This window comes from Galleria mellonella, unplaced genomic scaffold (genome assembly GCF_026898425.1).
Source record: "Galleria mellonella isolate WM207_F2 unplaced genomic scaffold, CSIRO_AGI_GalMel_v1 utg64, whole genome shotgun sequence".
NCBI lineage: Eukaryota > Metazoa > Arthropoda > Insecta > Lepidoptera > Pyralidae > Galleria > Galleria mellonella.
Genome location: NW_026442133.1, coordinates 7,214,701 through 7,236,412, shown reverse-complemented (window position 1 = coordinate 7,236,412; position 21,712 = coordinate 7,214,701). Strand labels below are relative to the sequence as shown.

Sequence of the window (21,712 nt, the reverse complement as noted above, 5' to 3'; positions counted from 1 at the left end):
ATATCTATTGCCAATATTTTTTGTCTTTGATATTATGACCATCGATTTTAAATTTTTACAGTTTTCCATATGTTCAATTAATTTGCAAACAATGAATCGTAACAACGTGTAACATTAAAGATAATTCAATCCGCCAGCATAATGCTTGCTTTACACCCAGCGCTATGTAGAGTGTTTACGCTAATTTTAACTATAACATCAAATGATTTATGGAGAGATATTGAAGAATATAACTTAATATATCTACACATATATAAACATTTAGATATAATAAAGTAGACCATATGAGACTTTTAGAAATAATACTATTATTTGTTCTAGCTTTTGCCCGCGATTTCATATGCGTGGGTTTTAAAAGTAGGAAAGGCAATGAAATAGACCCCTTTTAGGTGGCATATTAAAATAAAATGTACACCGGATTTAAACTTTGGTCTTCAGAAATTCAATTCTTCCTCTTCCAATTTGATGTAGTAGTTTTCCTTGATCTGTATAAACATACAAACAGACAACATTCTGATAATTGCTGTTACCCTTGATGTCAGTTTTTCTTAAATGTCTAAATATTTTAAATATATAGACATCGTCTAATTGCAATTTTATAACATATTTTTATGAGGTTTTTATTAAGTTTTTGTATTCTTGAATACAAGTTATTAACTTTACAGTACTAAATTATAAATGTTTGAATATGATATAAATCAATAAATAATTAATCATATAAAAGCAATATCGCTAAAAATGATAGAACGCCACGACGATATTTATTTACAGAGTACCTACACGAGTGTTGCAGGTGCAAATTCACTTGTCGTCCTATTACAACGATAGCGCTTTTAATTCTATTTCCCTTGTCGATGCGTCGACTTCAATACATTTTAATTAAAAACAAAATGAGAGCTGAACATATCTAAGTTACTACATATGTAGGTATAGATCGTAATAGAAACATTCTTCAGATCTAGTGTTTTAAATTTAAATTTACTTTTTATTAATTTATGTATTAATTTTTACCAGTGATTTCGTTTAAATGTCAAAGTTACGAGTATACGAAATTAAATGTGAAGCATTTATAATTTTATTAATTGGAAATAATTAGTATAAATTACTGTATAAAATACTGAATTAATTAAAGACCGCTACAAATCGCATACACATGCGCATATTTATGAAAGTAACAAACAATGATGATCATATGGTTATTTGCCAATTCTATGAGAGTTTTGTAATAAGTAGTAGGTAATAGCATCAATAGTAACACCTTATAGCTCCTTCGAGCCTTTCCACTATAGTATTTGAATCAGTGAATTAATCGGATTACCTTAGATTTAATAGTTACGAGTGCTTTATGTTTCACAGTTGAAATAGTCGACGCTTTTATTTATTCAGGTAATGTGAGCAAACCTATAGAACATATTGCTGAATTGCAATCCCGTTTAAATTTTTGTAAAAATGTTAAAATAATATTTATCTATATGTCATTGTTAATAGAGTTTGTACATTTCAGAAACGCCCAGTATGAAAACTTTCATGTGGACCAGAAGGGATACGATCAGATGTACGATGGCGAAGATCTGGAAACTCCACCATCTCCCGATCGACCTCCTCCGCGACCTATAGGTTTGTTACGTTCTGTCATATTTAAGAGTACACATTAAATTATAATTTTGATATACTATTATTTCGTAAAAACCTTATTTAAATTGCTTATTACTGTTTATTTTTAGTAAATTATAAACTGCTGTGTTGTTTATACATATATATCTACAAACGGGATGCGATTATAGGTAACTAGTACCTTTATACCTACCTAATTTAATGTCATGATACAGCGGCAATAAAAATCAGGTGTGTTCGTATTATTTACCTGTGATTGGGTCGCGTTAAGTCTCCAATCATTAATTTAAATACTGTTTATTTATGTTGTAATAATTTGTTAATTATTACAAAGTTTTAAAGCTTTATTTAATGTGTTAATTCTTATAATATATCCATGTTATAACGATAGTAAATAATAAACTTACTCCTAGGAGAATAATTGTTTACAACAGAAAAATCTTTTCTGTACAGACTAAACGTTTCACATCTAGTGCCTAGTGTACTGTAATATCTGTGGCTTTTATTCTGACTCAATCGAGATCGAACCTGAGTTCTCATTTGGAACTATATTTTCTGGCATAGAAAAAAAAAACATGATAATCACAATTTTATATAACTATTTTTTTAAAACAGTAAACTGAATAATGATTTAAGAAAAAAGTAATTTAAAAAAATATTTGAATATATTTTACATTATAATTGTGATTATTTGTATATTATGTAAGAGTAGGAGTGTGTTGTAACATGTAGTTCTCAATAAATTTCAAAATATGTTTTTTTTTCTGAAAATAGATAAATATGTCCGCGCCGAGTGCCCCTGCCTTACAGCGCGGTACACTGTTGCTCTGCTCGCATGTTTCGGTTTCAGTATAATGTTTGGTATGAGATGCAACATGAGTATGGCAAAGCTCAAGATGACCGAGAAACATAATGTGAGTACTAAATGCCGGTCTTTTCTTAATGAGAAAAGTTTAAAAGTGCTTGAATGAAGATTGTTTGAAAGAAACTTCTTGACTGACCGCTTTGAATTGGAAATTCTGTTGGAGGTTTAATGAATAACTTATTTTTTGTACATATATATAAAAAGATATTTTCGAGAGTTTTTATTTTGTATTATGTTACCTATTTATGTTAAATTATTATCTTAAATTATCTTAAATTATTATTATGTGAATTAGAGGTCTCAAACTTACGGATCTTTCAAAATAATGAATAAATTTATAAAATTTTTAAATAATTTTAACTTCATTTAACTTTTTTTCAGACTTCGTCTGGTGTCAAAGAAGATACACCTTTCGAATGGAATGTAGAAGTAGAATCGTCAATAGACTCGTCATATTTCATTGGATACCTCATCACTCAAGTACCCGGGGGCTTTCTTGCATCTATGTATCCAGCAAACAAGATTTTCGGTGCCGCTATTGCCATGTCGGCTCTTTTCAATATGGCGATACCTGGCGCCATGTCTATAGGACCCGCTGCTGTTGTATTAATAAAAGTTGCCCAGGGATTTGTTGAGGCAAGTTATTTTATAACATATTTGTACGTTTTTAGTTAATTCTAATTAGTTTTATTTTACACCTATTAACTAGTCACTTGAAATTGTGAATTATTTTTATTTTACGTAATAAACATGTCGGAGGGTAGAAATGAGGATGTAACATATGATGTTACATCTTCGTTTAAATTTTGGGACATTTGGCATTCACTACGTGACTGTGCATAATCATGCTTATTATTGATGCTTCAAATTTTGAAACCAACTCCGTATAAAATGTACGACACGTCACGTTTGGATTCAACACTCCCCTTCGTTTTGTACTTTGTGTAAACTAAATTCTGCATTTATTTTGTACTGCTTATAATCTACTTACTTGTCTTTTATTCTTAGCATAAATAATTTGATGTTTAAACTAAAGACAATTTGTTGTTATAAGTAGATAAAATGATGATGATGATGATAAGAATAGATATATTGGTTTAGATTATATAATTTTGATTTCTACGTGATATTCGTCGATTTATCGAATATCTTTTGATACCGATCTTCAATTGCAATCGTCATCATCGTTTCCCGGAGTACAAAGCCTCTTTAGGATTATCAAACCCTCCGTTGCTATGGTGACGTATTTGCTCCTCCGTGTATCTCAGCTTAGCTGATTCGTCAATGCCAGTACTATATCCTATTGAATATAGTATTGATCGTAATATTCTTTGAAATTATTGTATATTCAGATGTTCTTATTATTATTTTTAATATATTTTTGTGAATTGTTGCGTTAGTAATTTATATCATTAGAGTGTAAAATATCATATTTGAAAAGATTATTAAAACGTGTAACAAATAAATGCTTGACAAACGTAACCTCAGCGAGACTTACACACATCGTCATAGTCGTAGAATACTGACTGATCTGACGAATATTACATATAATGATCCGTCAGTATACTACGACAATGACGACATTATATTTAAAAATATGATTGAGAAATATTTATTTGATAGTATTTCTTCTATGACTGAAAACTTTCATGGACCAGATATATCTCTTAGCATACGTTATTTATGGTACAGAAGTTACATAGAAATTTAACTTCTGTACCATAAATAGATAAACCTAATAAGCAAAATAACTACTAAACATATGCCTACATAATACTCGTCGTGCCTATTAAAAGCATCGTGAAAGAGTTTATTATCAAAAGATTTACCTATCAAAATTTTTTTGTGTGATTTTATTTTAGGGTGTCACATATCCATCGTGTCATGGTATCTGGAGAATGTGGGCACCACCACTGGAGCGGTCTAGGCTAGCTACCCTGGCCTTCTGCGGTACTTATGCTGGAATTGTCATTGGCATGCCTCTCTCGGGTTTACTTACCGATTACATTGCTTGGCAAGCCCCATTTTACTTTTATGGAGTATCTGGTGTAATTTGGTGAGTATTTCTCCAAGCGTTCTATGAAAATAAATGTATGTATCTACAACTATGTTCTTAAATGGGATACTCAGATGTGACTCTTATCTTTATAGTGAATCTATTATTTGACTTTTTTAAAATTTAAATTTATTATTATTTGGGTTTGTTATCACGTTTTATCAACGGGAACATCTTTGAAAATATAAATTATATACACACGAACAGTTTTAAATGACATACCAATTTTTTTCTTTTATTTACTTATTTAAATAAAATTGTTAACTAAAAGGGAATATGGTACAAAAGGTAAACTTAATGCTAGTAGCATTTTCTACCAGTCAATCTTTGAGATGAACAGTAAATTATGAGCGCGGTACTTTATTATTGGTATAGGTAAAGAAAATTATAGCAAATAATATCTACCTATTCCCAATTATTAATATATACATAATAACATTATTCACTTATAAATAAGATTATCGACAGATTTTGTTGGTATAAGTTCTTATAAACTAAATATAGTGAAACATGGCGCAAAATTTCAAGCGGTTAAATTGTATAATAAATTACCCACTGCATTAAAAACTATTAAAGATTGGAGAATTTTTAAAATAAAACTTTATACTCTTTTGTTGGAAAGGTGCATCTACTCAATTGATGAATTTTAAAATACTCTTTCATTATTTTATGCCTTACTGATGACTTTTAAATTGATTGTAATGTTATTTTTTGACAATTATTATTGGTTATTTTGTTGTTTCATGTTTTTTTTTTGTTTTGTTATATTTTACGATATCTTCTTGTCACTTGCAAAAATATTCAACACAATGCAATATTGTAACGAATAAAATAAATTGAATTGAATTGAATTGAATTGAATTCTGTAAGTGCCTGTAAGTACTGAAGATTGGTGAATATAACGATGATCTTATATATTTTAATATAGAGAGTATAAGTACAACTAAATATAACGATTATTAAAATATGTGGCTACGATACTTTTAATGACAAACAAGCAAACAAACTGACAGCTTACCTAATAGAAAGCGATATCTGTCGTCTGTACATAACAGTCACCATGAATACCATAGACATCACAGAATACTCTGTAATACTCCTGGTAGCCTTCATGCGTTGCCATTCTTGAGGACTATAGTGTATTTTTTTTGAGTGAAAATGGTGTGGTAACCCCGTTTGCGCTAACGGGATACGCTGGCGGAGCACCAGTGAATTGTGATAGATGAGAATGAAAACAGGGCAGTTAGCCCATCATGATGAATTCGTCAGGAATTAACCGTGATAGTTTCCAGGGGAACCGCGAGGAGGTCGACTTGGTTGGGTATATTGCTAACAATGAGATTCTCAGTCTCTATTACTAACAATCCCTTTCCCCCCGGCCTATAGTGTTATGCCTCTTTTAATTCACCGCAAAAAGTGGCTTACTGAACCGAATTACAACCATGCAAGCATAGCTCTTTCGCGGCTGAAACATAAAACAAAAATGGTTCTTACGGTAAGGGTGGGACAAAGTCTACGGAAATACCTTTTGTACCAATTTCCCTCTGATGAAACCATTTATTTTTCTGCTAAAGGTATGTAATGTGGCTATGGCTTGTATTCGAGCGCCCAAGCAAACACCCCCATATTTCTGGAAAGGAACTGACTTACATTGAGCAGTCATTGGGAACTGCTACGCAAGCCGCCATGCCTGGATTTTGGGCTACACCATGGAAAGCGTTTGCCACATCGCCACCAGTAAGTTGTAGTTTACTTATATCTATCGAATAAAACAGTTCATCATATTATAATACATTTTGTTTGTACCGATCTTTGATGGGAACAATAAAAAGTTTTCATTCATTCATGTTATACAATGCCATCCAGTCTCTCACTAAGCAGAGTTCATACTATAGGCAATGGACAATTGTCCAATATTAATGTGTTCTCTATTTAAGTATATCTGTCATTTGATTGACTTCAATAGGATTTAGTAGTCTAATGGAAATTAAATCATAACTTTAAAAAAGTTCTTTAATCTGTTAGCCAATACGAGACGGTCGTCTCAGCGAAAGTCTATTATTAAATAAAGCTGTAGACTTTATTTTTAATTAATTAGGTTTATCAATAAGACAAGGAATATTAATTACTGTATTTGTTTTGTTTTAGGTATATGCAATTATTGTAGCAAACTTCTGTAGGACATGGAACTTTTGCTTGCTAGTTATTTTTCAATCCGCATATTTCAACACAAGGTTCAATATGCAAATTACTGAGGCAAGTATTCATGTATTTTTTTTAATTCTATACGAGTAGGTATATCTCCTCGTATATTTATTTTAATAGTGTACCTTGTTTTTTGATAACATTGAGATGGCAAATTAATATACGGTCCGCCTGATAGTAAGCGGTTACCGTAACCCATGAATGTATGCAATGCTAGGGCATTATGTGTTCATTACCGATCTAGAGAAACCGATCAAAAAAGGGGTAAAGATCCTTTTTTGAAGAACCTCATGCTGTAATTTATTAGAATATCTTAACAGGGAGCTTATTACATAATGTATGTATTCAATATATCATGTTCTTGTAACAAAAAAATGTATATTCAAAGAAATATGTTTTAAACACGATAGATAATTAAACAAAAATTGAATTGAATAAGCAATAAATATATTTATTTGATAAATAACATAAAAAATATGGATTGGGTTAGTAATTTATTTCTGATCTTAAACCTTAACGTTTGTTTCCATTTCATCGCAACAATTAATTAAACTGAGGGCGACTATACAAAAGTTGTCTCCATGGGTGCTTTTATCCTACTCGTGTTTCTGAAGCTAGGCAGCTGTGCCTGCTTGGCTGTATTTCGGTTTGAAATATAGGATATGGCTGTAAAATTACTGATTGATAACGCGTGCTTCATACTACCAATACATGAAGAGTACCACGAGCTTCAATATTTAGTAGTTTGATTTCATATTTTTATAACTTTTCGTTCGGTGAGTCGTCAGCCATCATATTTTAAAAATAATTCTTTTAAAATTTTAAATTGAAGGTTAATTATGTTCTATTTATTAAGTGTATTTTATGTTAGTCATCTATAGCATTAGAATAGTACATTTTTTTAATTGACCTCCTTAACGTATTGTGTTGTAAATTCATTGTTTATATTTTATTTGTAGTCTGGATTCGTAGGGGCGATACCTCATTTGATAATGACGTCGTTAGTGCCCATTGGCGGTATGCTAGCAGATTACCTTCGCAAAAACAACATCATGACAACTACGAATGTAAGAAAACTCTTCAATTGTGGCGGATTTGGTCTCGAAGCTTTCTTCTTTGTTCTTGTGGCTTACGCCAATAACAAGGTATTTTGTATTTATTGTTATTTTTTATATTTCTATAATGATTTGTATGTTTATTTCTAAATAGCACACGGACGAACAAATATGTATGATATTTTCTTACTACAAATACCCTAGTGAAATAATATCATTCGTGACAAAAGTAATAAGGGACCAATCAGGGAGAGCCTATCGATTAAAAAATTATTCTTTCAGAATTAACACGTAATATATATTTAATTTTTTTTAGTATTTAATGAACTTATAGAATAGCTGAAATATTATTTATATTCGTTTTTACCCGCTACTTCATTTCAATGATCTAAATAAAAAGTAGCTTACTAGTTTTATATCTTTCCTTGTCTCAAATTCTATGTGTATGATAAATTTTATGACCATTGGATAAACAGTTAACGTACTAAGAGTTAATATGTATTGATATTAACTTTTTTTAGTATAAATATTTCCTTTTTGTCTAGTATGTGGCAACCATAGAATTGACGATGGGAGTGGCATGCAGTGGTTTTGCCATATCTGGGTACAATGTAAACCACTTGGATATCGCGCCTCGATATGCTTCTATCTTGATGGGTCTATCCAATGGCATCGGAACCATCGCTGGCTTTCTCGTACCGATTGTTATAGACTATATGACTCAAGAAAGGGTAAGATAAATTTAGATTTTTAAATTTAGTAAGAAACTCGTATTGTAATTATTTATAACGGCTAGTCTAACACAGTGCTGTCAAATAGGGTATTTTTTTGCAATTTAGGGTAAAAAATTACCTGTTCGCAAAATTTTGGAGAAATAAAATTCTTGGAGAAATGTTTGGAGAACAGTGAAATGTACTGAAAAAATTTAGAAATTTTTTATTTGATAGTTTTTGTAATTGTAAAACGTATATATAAATTATATATATGCTTTGCGATAAGACCGCCTTTTATATCACTTTTCATTAATATTTAGTGTAATAATTTTTTTTTTACTTGGTGCAATAAAGTGTAAAATAAATAAAAATGAATTTTGTATAGGTTAACATTTGTCAGGATTGGGTATCTAAATTTTGAAGACAAATCCTAATGTAATATCTGAGGGTTATATGCGATACCTATCCTTTAAATTATTACCTATTTAAAATTAAGTACATAATATTTGTATTTTGATTATACTAAAGCTTAAATAGGCAGCTTATTTCAATAACCAAATGAGGTTGTTTTTTCTTTGATAGTCGTCGGGCCTTTTTCTCGACTTTGAAGTAACGCGTTTTATTAAAATTTTGAAGAGAGTTCCCCTCGAAACTAGGGTATCAGTTTCGTAGACTTCGACGAACTCCCGCGAAACAAAAAGGACATTCGGCCGTGGCTAATTTAAAAAAGGAAATCGAGCTCGATATGACGCGCGTGCTGAATATCAAATGAATAGCTTTGTGGGTGCGCGCTGATGCGTTACGCTGACTATATTTCGCGCTGAGCACTTTATTATCACCCACACCCGACTTTTCGCACGAATGGGTTTGCATTCTATACAAATGAAGTTAGTGTAAAAATTCTGAAAGATTTTGATACGTACATCTTCTATATGCATCTACAATATTCTTTATTGTATTTCATAGGCATCTAAGTTACAAAAAAATAGAACTAAGGATAGGAGTATGTCGGGATACATTTTTATTAGTTTTTAAAATATAAAGTATGGTAGTTGTTAGAGGAGCTATTGTAGAATAATATGTTGTTAACGACTCAAATATAATACGTAATTGACTTTTTTTGTGGAGAATATTATAAGATAAATCAACAGCAATAAGAATTTATTCATTGAGGTAATAACTGAATAAAAACAGTGAATTGGTTTTAATATTATTTAATTATTTAAAAATTCTCATAGTATCTAAGATTTTTGCTTCAATTTGATTTACTTTCCTCTTGATATTTAGATAAAAAAGGATTTATTTTTAGCAAACATCCAATTACATTGTTCTCTTTTTAAGTTTAATGTTTTAAATAAAAAATGAAAAAATCTGAACTAATAGATTTGTTATTTTACTTGTTTAGTACAAGCTAGAGAAAGCGATTACTGAGTGGCGTGACGTATTCCTCATGGGGGCGACGGTGCATTTTATCGGCATTACTATTTATGGTATTTTTGCATCTGGTGAGCTGCAGCCTTGGGCAGAACCCACTCCGCCCTATGATCCACCCGTCAAGTCATTGGATCATGAAACTACGTTTGTAAGTAAAGAAAATTGTATCACTACAACTTTTTAACGTCTGGTCTAAAAAAATTATTAGCTTATTATAGGCATAACTTGGTGGATCATATACATGTAGATGGAGTTGGACCACCGAGTATCAAAAATTATCCCAACAATGTTTAGCCAAAGGCGGTGTCAGGTGAAAAATTTAGGCCACTTTTAACAATTCTGATTACGAAAGTGAGGGGGAAGTAATTGTTAGTAATGTGAACTACTAGTAGTATTGCTTATCAGATCGATTTCCACATGAGTCTCACTGAAAATCATCGTATTATATTCCAGATGTATTCATCACGATAAGCTAACTGGCCTGCCGTTTCATTCTCACCTTTCGTCCCTCGCTTTATTATCATCCATTAAAATGACTACGAATACGAAATATGATTTGGCTCGTTATAAAAATAACATATGTATTGATGCTATTGTAAACTGCTTATATATGAATATCCATATGGAATGGTAATTTTTTGTCTAGACGGAACCTCTAAAAGGAAGTGAACCTCCCGCATACGGCGCTATTGCACCCCCACGCCCACCGGCGCCCCAGCAACATGTCCCGAATAATCCTTTCGTTTCTGGAGCCTTCTACCAAACTGAGCCTGTCCAGCCACCGGCGGAGCCTTATCAAGACCTCACTGATGACGGTACATACTAGACCCGTCTTGAATCCTGCGTAAGTATCAGTCATTCATACGAAAGTCTCTGACTTTTATAGATAGGTAGAAAATTATTATTGTTCTTCTAATGATTTAATAGCTTGTAAAAATATCAATAAAATAATTTAATGTAATATTAGCTTGATATCATATTTGTTTACCTGTTTTCAAAATAATAAAAGTTTAAATATAATTTGTAAAATTTAAAATGTTTATACATTGATGAAAAACATGGTGCGTGAGGATTGAAGGCTATATCGTTGAATATACATATTCTTTTTATTTGTGTATCTGGTATGTGTATTGATACTTCTGTAATATTTGTAGTGATGAGTTGTAATAATAAAATTCAATACGATTGGCCTTTGAGCGACTAAGACACCTAATATTCCTTAAAATTGTTTATTTTATTAAGTAAATATTATATAAAGTGTTTAAGAGAAAGCCTTCTTACCCACCAATCGCAAGATAGGAAAAATTTTAATTTCCTTTAGCTTTTAAATGTTTCATATTAATCTATTCTAAGTATTTGTTATTAATGTTATTAATTTTTATTATTTCACTTGTACATGTGTATATAAATTACATTGGCATATCATCTGTATTATGAATGCTTTATAGTCCGTTAATAATGTCTTTTAAATATACGTAATAACTCAATTTACGCTGGAAACCTTCATTATTATTTCTATATTGTTAGTTAAATACCACAATTATAATAAATTGTTAGTTTTAATTTCTTTGAAACTTGTTCTAAAATGTTTATATAATATTTAAGACATTATAACTGTTTAAAATTCAGTACCTACTGTATTCAATCACTTGTACCTACTTATATTGAAATAGAAGTAGGAAATTAATGAACATGTTAATTACTAAGGGAAGTAATGTAATCATTAAAAATATTTCAATTTAATGCTGTACCTAAGCATATATGACACAACAAGTCTTCTAGTCATTTGATGTTAGTATTATGAGTATAGTCAACGGAAAGTTTTTAGATATTTTTATGTGTTAATCAAGTAATGATTTTTCAGAAATTAGGACTAATTTAAATTATTAAAACTCACATTTCCCTTTTGTCCCAAGATTTATAAATAATATATAATTAAAGATTTAATGTAAAAGTAAAATTAAATACTTCTATAGCTTGTCAGTAGTAGTAGTTATTTACATCTATTTAGGTTCAAAACCATTTATGTAATCTACAGATGTTGTTGGTGAAATATATATATATATATATATATATATATATACATTATATTATATATACATGATACAACTGATATCGCTTACTAAGCGTATATAAAATTTTGGATTATTAGAATATGGCTACTGCTTCTAACTATTTTTTATGGCTTTAACATTAAACTTAATTTACTACAAGTATCTAGAGCAAAAATCGTTTGTTCAACATTTATTTTTCTATTTGTTTACAATAACTGTATTATGGACAGACCAAAGAAATCTCTAATTGACCAAATAAAATAATGTTAATTAAAAAAGATTACAGGATAACTAACAACTGAAACGAATAAAATTGACTTTAATCCCTCAGGTGATTTGATCTAAAAGTGATTAGCATGAACAATTAATCCAATTTTATAATAAAATTTTTTCATTTTCACATTTCTCCAGTGGTCATGAGATATTGAAAATAATCTTTTACATTTAGGACGAACACTGCTCGTCACATAGTACTTGTGATAATAAAGTAAAATTGTTGCTGTAAATATATAGAATTCGTATTGTCGTCTAAATAACCATTAGCCAAAATTATTGTTTAAGTAAATATGTAATAATGTTGTCGTTTGAAATAAAATACTGTCTGTTAAACTTCTTTTTAATTGCATCTATGCAATTTACCTATTTGCATTATACGTGTTAGTGTACAGCACGTAAAATAGTTTAAGATTTGCTTGTAAATAAATAAAAAAGTTATTTTAATCACTACTCTGGGTTACATGACAATAATGTCACTGCATATAGCACTAATATCATCCATCAGCACTTTATCTTTTTATTTATTGACAGTAGGAAGGGGATATCGACAATAAATTGTTATTAAATTAGTTTCTTAATACTTAGTTTAACTGGCCTAATACTGCCGGAATACTTCTACAAATTTATAATATTAAATTCTCACAACCAGAATTGATAAAATTAGGCAATAAAAATGAATAAACCAAAAATATAAAATATTAGTAGTGTAATACTGTTATTTTACAGACAAATAATATTATAAATTCAAAAAAGATTTCCGGCTGTATATGGTCAGCTTTATAGCGAGTGATCTAACTAATAAGGTGAATGGTTCAAATACAAAATGTATAAAAATTGACAATAAAGATCGACTGCAAGGATTTGAGACCAATAATTTCACTTGTTAAGAACGCACATAGGTTATGTTATATATTTATTATAAAAGATTTTTTAAATGTTATTTTATTTAAGAAATGAGATGAAGTAATTAAGAGACAACAAGATTATATTAATAAAAAGAATTTCATCAACACTGATAACATTACGTCGGACCCAGGTATGGTAGGTATTGAGTGGAAACTCATTTTAAAGTTTTCAAAAAAATAATAAATAACAATTAACTATGCATATTAAAGTGTGAAAATTTAACTAAATATAATAGAATAAACTTTCTGAATATATTTTAAATATTTTATTGAACTAGGTATGATCTTGCGGAAGTCCATATCACTGGTTAAAATTATTTTGTTTAATTCCTCTACCATTTGAAGTTGTGTGACTGCCAAAACTCGAAGACTGACCACCACTATTACACTAACAGAAGTTCCCTAACTTTCCATATTAGCCAATCTCTAACTGCCATTTTGTTCACGCATGTTTTATATTTCACCTCTAAACGAGGTATTTTTAGGCAAGTTATTAGATCGCTGCTCAGAATCTAGTGTTAACTGATTGGCATCTAAACTGGGAATGACTAATTTTCGATTATATTTATATCTATTAAGTAAGGAAGCAGGATGACTGGCGATGTCTTGCAATGAGTCCTTGTGACAATTCGATACTAGTCATCGTATTTATCGAGGAGAAAATGGGTAGTTTTTTGAGATCTTATGATGTCTCTTTGCGATGACTGGGTTTCGAGGATAATTTTAAAATAGATGAATTGCTTACTACTATTTCTTAGTTCGTTTATGGTATATTGGACTAAAACGTGCGTGATTAAAATTGCAGTTGGAATTTAATGTTTAATATGGAAGGTCGTAGAATTTCTGGTAGTAATAATAGTGGTCAATCTTTCGCCGTTAACTTGGTTGTTTTCACACATGTTAATGGAAATAAACAAATTCTAATCAAATAACCAGTAATATGTATTTTAGTTACAGAATACCTACTTTCAAACTTATTACAAATAATGCTATGATAAGAAATACTATTATTTATTATATACTTGTACTACTCGTGTGAAAAAAGTATTGAAACAATAAATATAAAAAAATATTGAATCCATTGGATCATCAAATTGGAAATTTAGTTCATACAATCGATCGTTGTAAATATAAAAAATTCTATTGCCACCTTTCAAATTAGCCGGCTACTGTGCAATTATAGCTCTGTAGCAGTCTTATACAATAAGGCTTCGAGATGTTTTTTCTGTCAGTAAATAAATACAGCGATATTATGTCGTGAATATGTACTTGAAGTGATAATATTTATAGGATATAAGTAAATATTATATATCCGTTATTTTAATGATTGCCTAGTATAAAAAAAAAATGTTGGACATGGGTGAAAATTATCATTGCCATTTATATATGTGATTTCATAAACTTTTATTCAATTAAATATTATTTATTTAAGTTGAACTTCTTTAGATTTTATCGGTCAATAACACAGGTAAGCTATAATTATACTCATTTTACGTTACTTTGCTACATTTAAATATAAAATTACGATGTTTGCTCTTGCGTAATATCTTACCCACAAAGTAATTACAATTTGTTGTATTTTATGTGATCTTCATTGAAATATATTGTTGTTTAATAGAAAAAACTTACATACATAATCTGACAGAGACAGACTAATCATAATTCCAGATCTGAAAATCATACTATTCTGCGTTTTATAAGTTGCATTACGCTATTCTCGAATGTAAATAGTTGAGACAGTGGGTACACGAGCATGAGGGCGCAGCGCAGAAACGATATATGTATTAAGCGCCTTACTATGAATAAAAAACTAGAATCAGCTGACTTCGTTAATTTGCGAGTAGTAGACTAATTCTGTTTTTTTTTTTTTAGCTGTAATATAAAGGTAATTTTGTTTTGTTTAACCTGAAGATAAATATAAAAAGAAGGCGGCAAAAACTAGCAGCTATGTATGTGGCGTGATCTTTTGCGAAATATGGAATTGAGATCGGTAATGCTATCTCGAAGTTTTTAAGTTTAAAAGCTTATTAGACAATGTGATTGAAAAAATATATGGTATATATAGTTATATACATTATTATTTATATCAAATCAAAGACAATGCAATGGTTTATCATAAACTAGTAAGTTTTAAAACACAACATTACATAGTTTACAACACAATTATTATTTAATATAATCTTACTCCAAAATAATTTGTAATAAATAAACTATATTTTTTATGTAGGCACTTGTTAGAAGACAAAGTTTAGAATTTTTATATATAGTATTTTGGTGATGTTGTATATGAACTGGACTTTTTTTAATTGGTAGGTATATAAATTTAATAGTAATAGTGTAAAATTTTTAAATCGTTGTTTTTTAAGAATCTCTACGCCGTCAATTCAGTGCTGTAAAATACTTTGAAGAAATAATATTACTTGAATGTGTAGTAATATGTGTCTCTATCTATAAATTAAACTTTTTTTTAGAAATAACAAACAAAATATCATTTTTAGAATAAAGGGCTTAAATTTTAATTATATAAATAATTTTATTATTTATACTTATTAAAATAAGTCTTAATAAAAAGCAGACGCATCAAGTAATGTCAAAATTAAAACTGAATTTGATTAATAAGATGAAAAAAATTGCTATTTATTATATTCTTTAATTGTTATTTTAAAATATCAAATTAAGGTTATTGTTTGTTATATTTAAAGCTACTATTTATTAAATATTTTACACTTATATCTATTTAAACTGCAATCATACATTTTCAAAAAGGTCGGGAAAAGTGCATTTAATTGGTATAAATATTATCATATTCATGATAATATTACGGATAATATATACAATAAATTTATTTTAGTGATAATTTTCACTATGTCCAAATACATGGCGAAAGGGTCTCCCAATCCACTTGTTAATGTACACCATCGTTTTTAATAGGTAGTCATTAAATATGTGTACTTGTAAGTTATCATAATAAATAATATATTTAAAAAATGTGATGGTACCATTTTTTTATATAAAATAATAGTCATACTTCCGAAATTCATATATCTCAAAAACTATTTAAATAACTGTTTATATGTGCCATTATGTTAGCAAGATGAAAAAAATATTAGTTACGATGTTTAAATCCTTAAAAAGCAAAATGCCAGCAAGGATTTTGCTAGATATTAATACGATTATAACAAATTCAAATTTCAATCATCAGATATCCAATAGTTGTAGATATATATTTTATCTACTTGAATCAATCTAAAATAGTTGTTCATATATATTGAACATTTATTAAAAATGGCAAAACTTACGGATATTATTCAACTAACAATTAAAAAAATAAGTTAACACTATCATAATATAATATCCTGTAGATTTTGCAACTTATAACAATAAAATCACGAAAGCTCATATGTAGTAATAATAATTTAATGTATTTTTAATAGTTTGATTCCAAATCTACTCGAAATATTTTATTATTATTGCCACAAAATGCGTTAACATAAAAAATATTGATATTTTCCACTTAAATGAATAATTCGGAGGTATGAAAAATTCTTAGTAGTTTCTAAAACTATTACAATTATAATTAGTTATTTGTTTCTGCTAAATCATCTAATTATAAACAACAATTAAAAATATTAACCAAATATTAATTATTTATTGATAGGATAAAATGGTAAGACAATAATTTATTATACGGGGTGATCTCACTCTATAAGGCTGTGTCGACAATAAAGCTTTTATAAGCGATTTCTAGTATGTAAAGTATAGATGTAAGTAACATATATATGATGATAATTATTTACTAGTATGTAAAAATAATAGCCCAGTACATTTTGAGCGAATGATTGTTTAGACAACAGATATAGCTTTGTCAATGATGCAGAGGGCTCAGTGTAACGAAAATATGTAAATATATCAACTTATTTTTATTTATTAGTTAGAGAGGCTAAGCTCTGACTGTATAATTAAAAATAAGTAGAAAATATTCATTATTACAGGGTAAGAGACCAGTCTTTGTCGAAATTCTAAGCCCTCTAGCTTTTGCCGTTAGTTCTGGGAACTTATGATTAAATTATCGGATTAAATCGGATATTTTGGGGTATAAGGCTTTCGCGTTTCGCCAAATAATTAGGTAACATTCTTTCCTACTGTCTGTCTTTATTACATACTATTTAATCATTTGGACTGTTTACGTTTCTTTAACATTTGCTAAAACGTTATTTTATATATGTCGTCGTAGTGTAGTGATTTGTATCTCATGTATTCATTGTATTTAATCTCCTAATCCCTGACGGGTTATTGTACATAGAACATCGACAACAAAATAACTTATTATAGAAATATTTATTTTTGTGCATGGACATACAGTTTACAAAAGAAACTCTTAGAAAAAAACGTTCTTGACTGACTGTTATTTTAAATAATTAAGGGAAATTATTGTTTCCATAAAAGAATGATACAGGTTATAAAGATTAACAATATGTACACAGGCAAAATTAATAATTAATTACATAAACACAAGATAGAGAGACAACAATGAGCAACATTATTGTTAAATAGCAATCGCTTCCAAGCAATTTAAGTAATTTTAGATAATTTACTAAATTTCGTCGAATGCGGAAACATTACCTTCAAGTATTAGTAGATTAAATGTAACATTTTTTATTAATTATAAATTTTAAATATTTTAATTATTTGCAAGTAAACTAGTCTAGCATAATCACTTAAAATCTGATGTAATATAATAAATAGTGCTAAAGTCCTAACATAATTATCTTAACGTTAGTGTAATTTTAGTATACCTAACTACAACAGCTAATTGTAGGTAAGTATTACTTGCACGGAAGCACTGATTTGTCAATTATTGATTAGACTCATGTTTAAGGATTTACGTTCAAGTCCTAAAGTTTCACCGCTGTACATATTGTATCGCTTTGTAATCCCTTCATTGCTTAGATTTTGTGTATGTTTTGTATTTTAGATGTTTTTGTTAAAAAATAATTATTTATTTATTTGAATATTGCTCATAAAATACTTCTTGTAATAGCGTTTTTGTACACCTACCTAATATAGAAAATGATTCAAAATAAAACCCTTAAAAGCGTAATGTTTGGTAAGACTCGTAATTAGCAACGCGAATTTAATGTTTTGTTAATAAAAGTTATAATTTTTAACCTTACACCTTAGCTATATTATATGTACCACAAATTTAAATAAGCAGATGTATAATAATGTATGAATTGATTTTAATCAGAGAGTTTATTATGAGCAATTTCTTTCCAAGATTGTACTTTACTTAACATATATTTTGGATATTACTTTAAAATACATTACAAATTCTGCAATACAACTCAAATTTTATAATTGTAGCACAAATAGTTCGTATCTTCGGTTTCAATCAGGCCTATAAAATTTTATAGAATGTAAATATTAACTTTATGTACATTATATTAAGGTAGAGTTTAAGGCTTTGAAATTACAGTAATTAAATAATCTAGGAATATAATCTGTTGTGTAATGGTAAGTAAATGTTTAGAAATGTATCTCTGCAAGTAATAATGTTAAAATAGGAAGAATATTAAAAAATACTGTGCATAGTTATTACGTACTTAGAAAAAAATATTTATTCTTGTATTAATTTCTGTTAAGTAGAAATGAGCTAACTTATGATTTATAGGTGAAATTTGTAAGGTAAAATGACTGTCTATAAATCTATTTTATTTACTTATTAGCTTTATTTTTTGTTTATTATTATTATTTTATGTTTTTTCCTTCGTTCTGAAGTCTATATTTGGCAGAAAAAAGAAAGTAAACTAACATACCTAATACAAATAAAAGTCAAGGTTCTTTATTTTTCTAAAAAACGGATATTTAACAAATAAATACAAACTCCTTTTATTAGCCAACTGCATTTTAATATAAGTCACATCATATATTAAAAATATGAATATTATTAATCATAATATATATACATATAATAATAAATATTGGGAAAATATGTACCCATAAGAATAAAGATTTTTAATTTCAATAAAATATTTATTGCTTTTAAGAATCGGTATAAATTGAGGCCTATAAAATCAAAGATAGCTACATCCAAGTCTGCTAAGTGTTCAGGAAATTACAGAAACTAATTTTTTTTTTCAAAAATATGGAACGATATTCTATGTATATTTGACACTAGATTGAAAAAAATTAGAATATTAGTAATAATTAGAATTTTAATTAACAGGGCTCTATATTTGAGTATAGAGTGAAAATGAAATCGATTTTATGGCGTTTAGCTGCCTTTGATTTTATAGGCCTTAATTATTTATTATTTTATTGTATTAATGATATTGTAATATAATGTATAAACTGTTCCTTGATTGGTATTTTCTTGTCATGAGTTATTAATTAAATGAACTTACTTCACTTATTAATGTAAATACAAAAGTTATGCATAATAAAGGATCAAGATAAATATGTTTTACATTTAAATGAAATGTATTCTATTACCAAATTAAGTACCTATACAAAAAACTATCTACAGGTACAGGTATGTTAATTTAAATAGATACTTAACATGCAGTCAGAATTGTTTGCATAATTCAACGTAGACTTTTGATGATGTAACATTTACTAATAAATTTCATATTCTTTAATATGACAACAGATTTTATTTAATTTTAGTGGATGTTAAAACATTAACGAATTATTTATTAATGTTACACAGTTTATATCAACATAAAATTTTTATTATTAGAATAAAACTACATTCTACAGCAGAATGTGTATAAGATGTTTTATATCTGTATAAAACATTGTTCTTTTTTCATTAAAAGAGCTATTTCCATCAAAATATGTAGAGTAAAACTTATCGTGAACATAATATGTTTTGCATCATGTAGATAGAATGGATGAAACAGAAACTAGGTAGCATTCTTTTCTAAAAAAGGAAAATTTACTCCTTTTCCAGTGGCATAAAAGTAGAACTTTCATGAAGATCATTCTGCTATTACGCACATTGTAAAATTCATATTCCATTAATTGTGCAGAATTTAGAAATATAAGTAATTTCATTCTATGCGTATTTATGAGTACACTAGTAGGTGCGTATACGTGAATTATTCTATAATATAAAATTGGAAATATAAGAGGGAAATGTGATGTTTTTTTTATATTAGTTTCATTAAGTTTCAATGTATATTAATTACTTCATTATTATAAACAACAACGAGAATATATATTGGACTGTAAATATGTAGATGTGAACATTATTATATATGTATTTATATATATGTGAAGAATTATATTCTTCAAGCAACAAACTTGTTGATGTGTAAGATAAATAAAAATATAATTATAGTTTATAAACTATTCATTTCTTAGTGGTTTTTAAGGGGTTTCTTTTAAAGTTATATTTATTGAATTGTGTTATACAATCATAATTTTAAGTATGAATTTATCTTTTTACATGTTACTGTTATATTTCAATACTTGATGTTTAAGGTCCAGTTATAACATTAGGTGTTATGTAACTACCTATGTTCTTTATTTATTATTATTTATACAAACAAAAAACTGAGTATATGTACCTAAAAATATTAATTCTAGAGTTATGCTAATTTAAGAGTTCTCTTTTGAAGGAATATCATGTATATACGACTTAAATTATTTCTTATTGTTAGTGTTAAAATTCTGAATGTCCGATTATCTTTAAAAAAATATTATAGAATTGTCTTTGAAATGATGACATTACCTTCCCTAATATATGTTTGAAAATTTATATCTTGTTTCATTATACTTTACCATACCAGCCGTTAACAGTCCACTGCTGGACGTATATCTCCCCCATCAGTGGGTGTTGGCAATAGTTGCTACGCTTGGCAGGCAGGTTGGCAATACCAGTTAGGCTTTCCAGAAATTTTAACAGGCACGCTGCTGTTCGTCCCTCGACCAATAAGTTTCCTTAGTCGCCTCTTTTATACCTACGACAAAGGGATGGGTGGTTCATTCTATGCTGAGGCCACAGGGTTTCATTATATACCTACTATAAAATAAGACCTGATATGTGTGTACTAGTATATATCTAAATGCAACAGATAACATTTAGCTTAATATGTCACGACACTGCAAGATTTTATCGTCACGATGTGAAAAAGAAAGTAAAACACTTATTAAAAAATAATACGAGTATCAACACGATCCATTTATTGACTTTAATATCCGGCAATCTGTCATATCAGAAAAATAAAATTGTCTTTGCACAATTTTATATATTTCCCTTTCAACGAAATTGTGCATTACTGTACCGTGTTCACGGAGAACCGATCTTGGTATATTTGATTTGTTAACATCAACCACAAACTACCACAACGTCTGTGGTAAACTTCATGCTTTGCAATATTATTCATCTATACCCTGCACTTTTACTGCCATATTCCTCTCTTCAAATGAAAACACAGCCGTGCATATGTAGATGTTTCTTGGCAACAACATGAGTAGGAAAGATGCTGAATACCTTTGTAACTACTCTACTCTAATTCTAGTGAGGGGCTG

At 28.7% G+C, this 21,712-nt stretch overlaps 1 protein-coding gene across 1 annotated transcript in view; it reads left to right on the top strand.

The window, feature by feature from the left end:
- The window catches only part of LOC113512597 (vesicular glutamate transporter 1), a 71,130-nt gene extending 50,191 nt beyond the window's left edge, over positions 1 to 20,939 (top strand). The window contains exons 4-13 of the mRNA XM_052900142.1: positions 1,505 to 1,617; positions 2,389 to 2,528; positions 2,861 to 3,115; positions 4,342 to 4,535; positions 6,110 to 6,272; positions 6,684 to 6,791; positions 7,700 to 7,885; positions 8,341 to 8,526; positions 9,914 to 10,090; positions 10,589 to 20,939. Coding sequence (XP_052756102.1) covers positions 1,505 to 1,617; positions 2,389 to 2,528; positions 2,861 to 3,115; positions 4,342 to 4,535; positions 6,110 to 6,272; positions 6,684 to 6,791; positions 7,700 to 7,885; positions 8,341 to 8,526; positions 9,914 to 10,090; positions 10,589 to 10,768 — 1,702 coding nt within the window. The 3' untranslated portion in view covers positions 10,769 to 20,939. The remainder of the gene's footprint in view (positions 1 to 1,504; positions 1,618 to 2,388; positions 2,529 to 2,860; positions 3,116 to 4,341; positions 4,536 to 6,109; positions 6,273 to 6,683; positions 6,792 to 7,699; positions 7,886 to 8,340; positions 8,527 to 9,913; positions 10,091 to 10,588) is intronic.
- Positions 20,940 to 21,712: the final 773 nt, after the last annotated feature.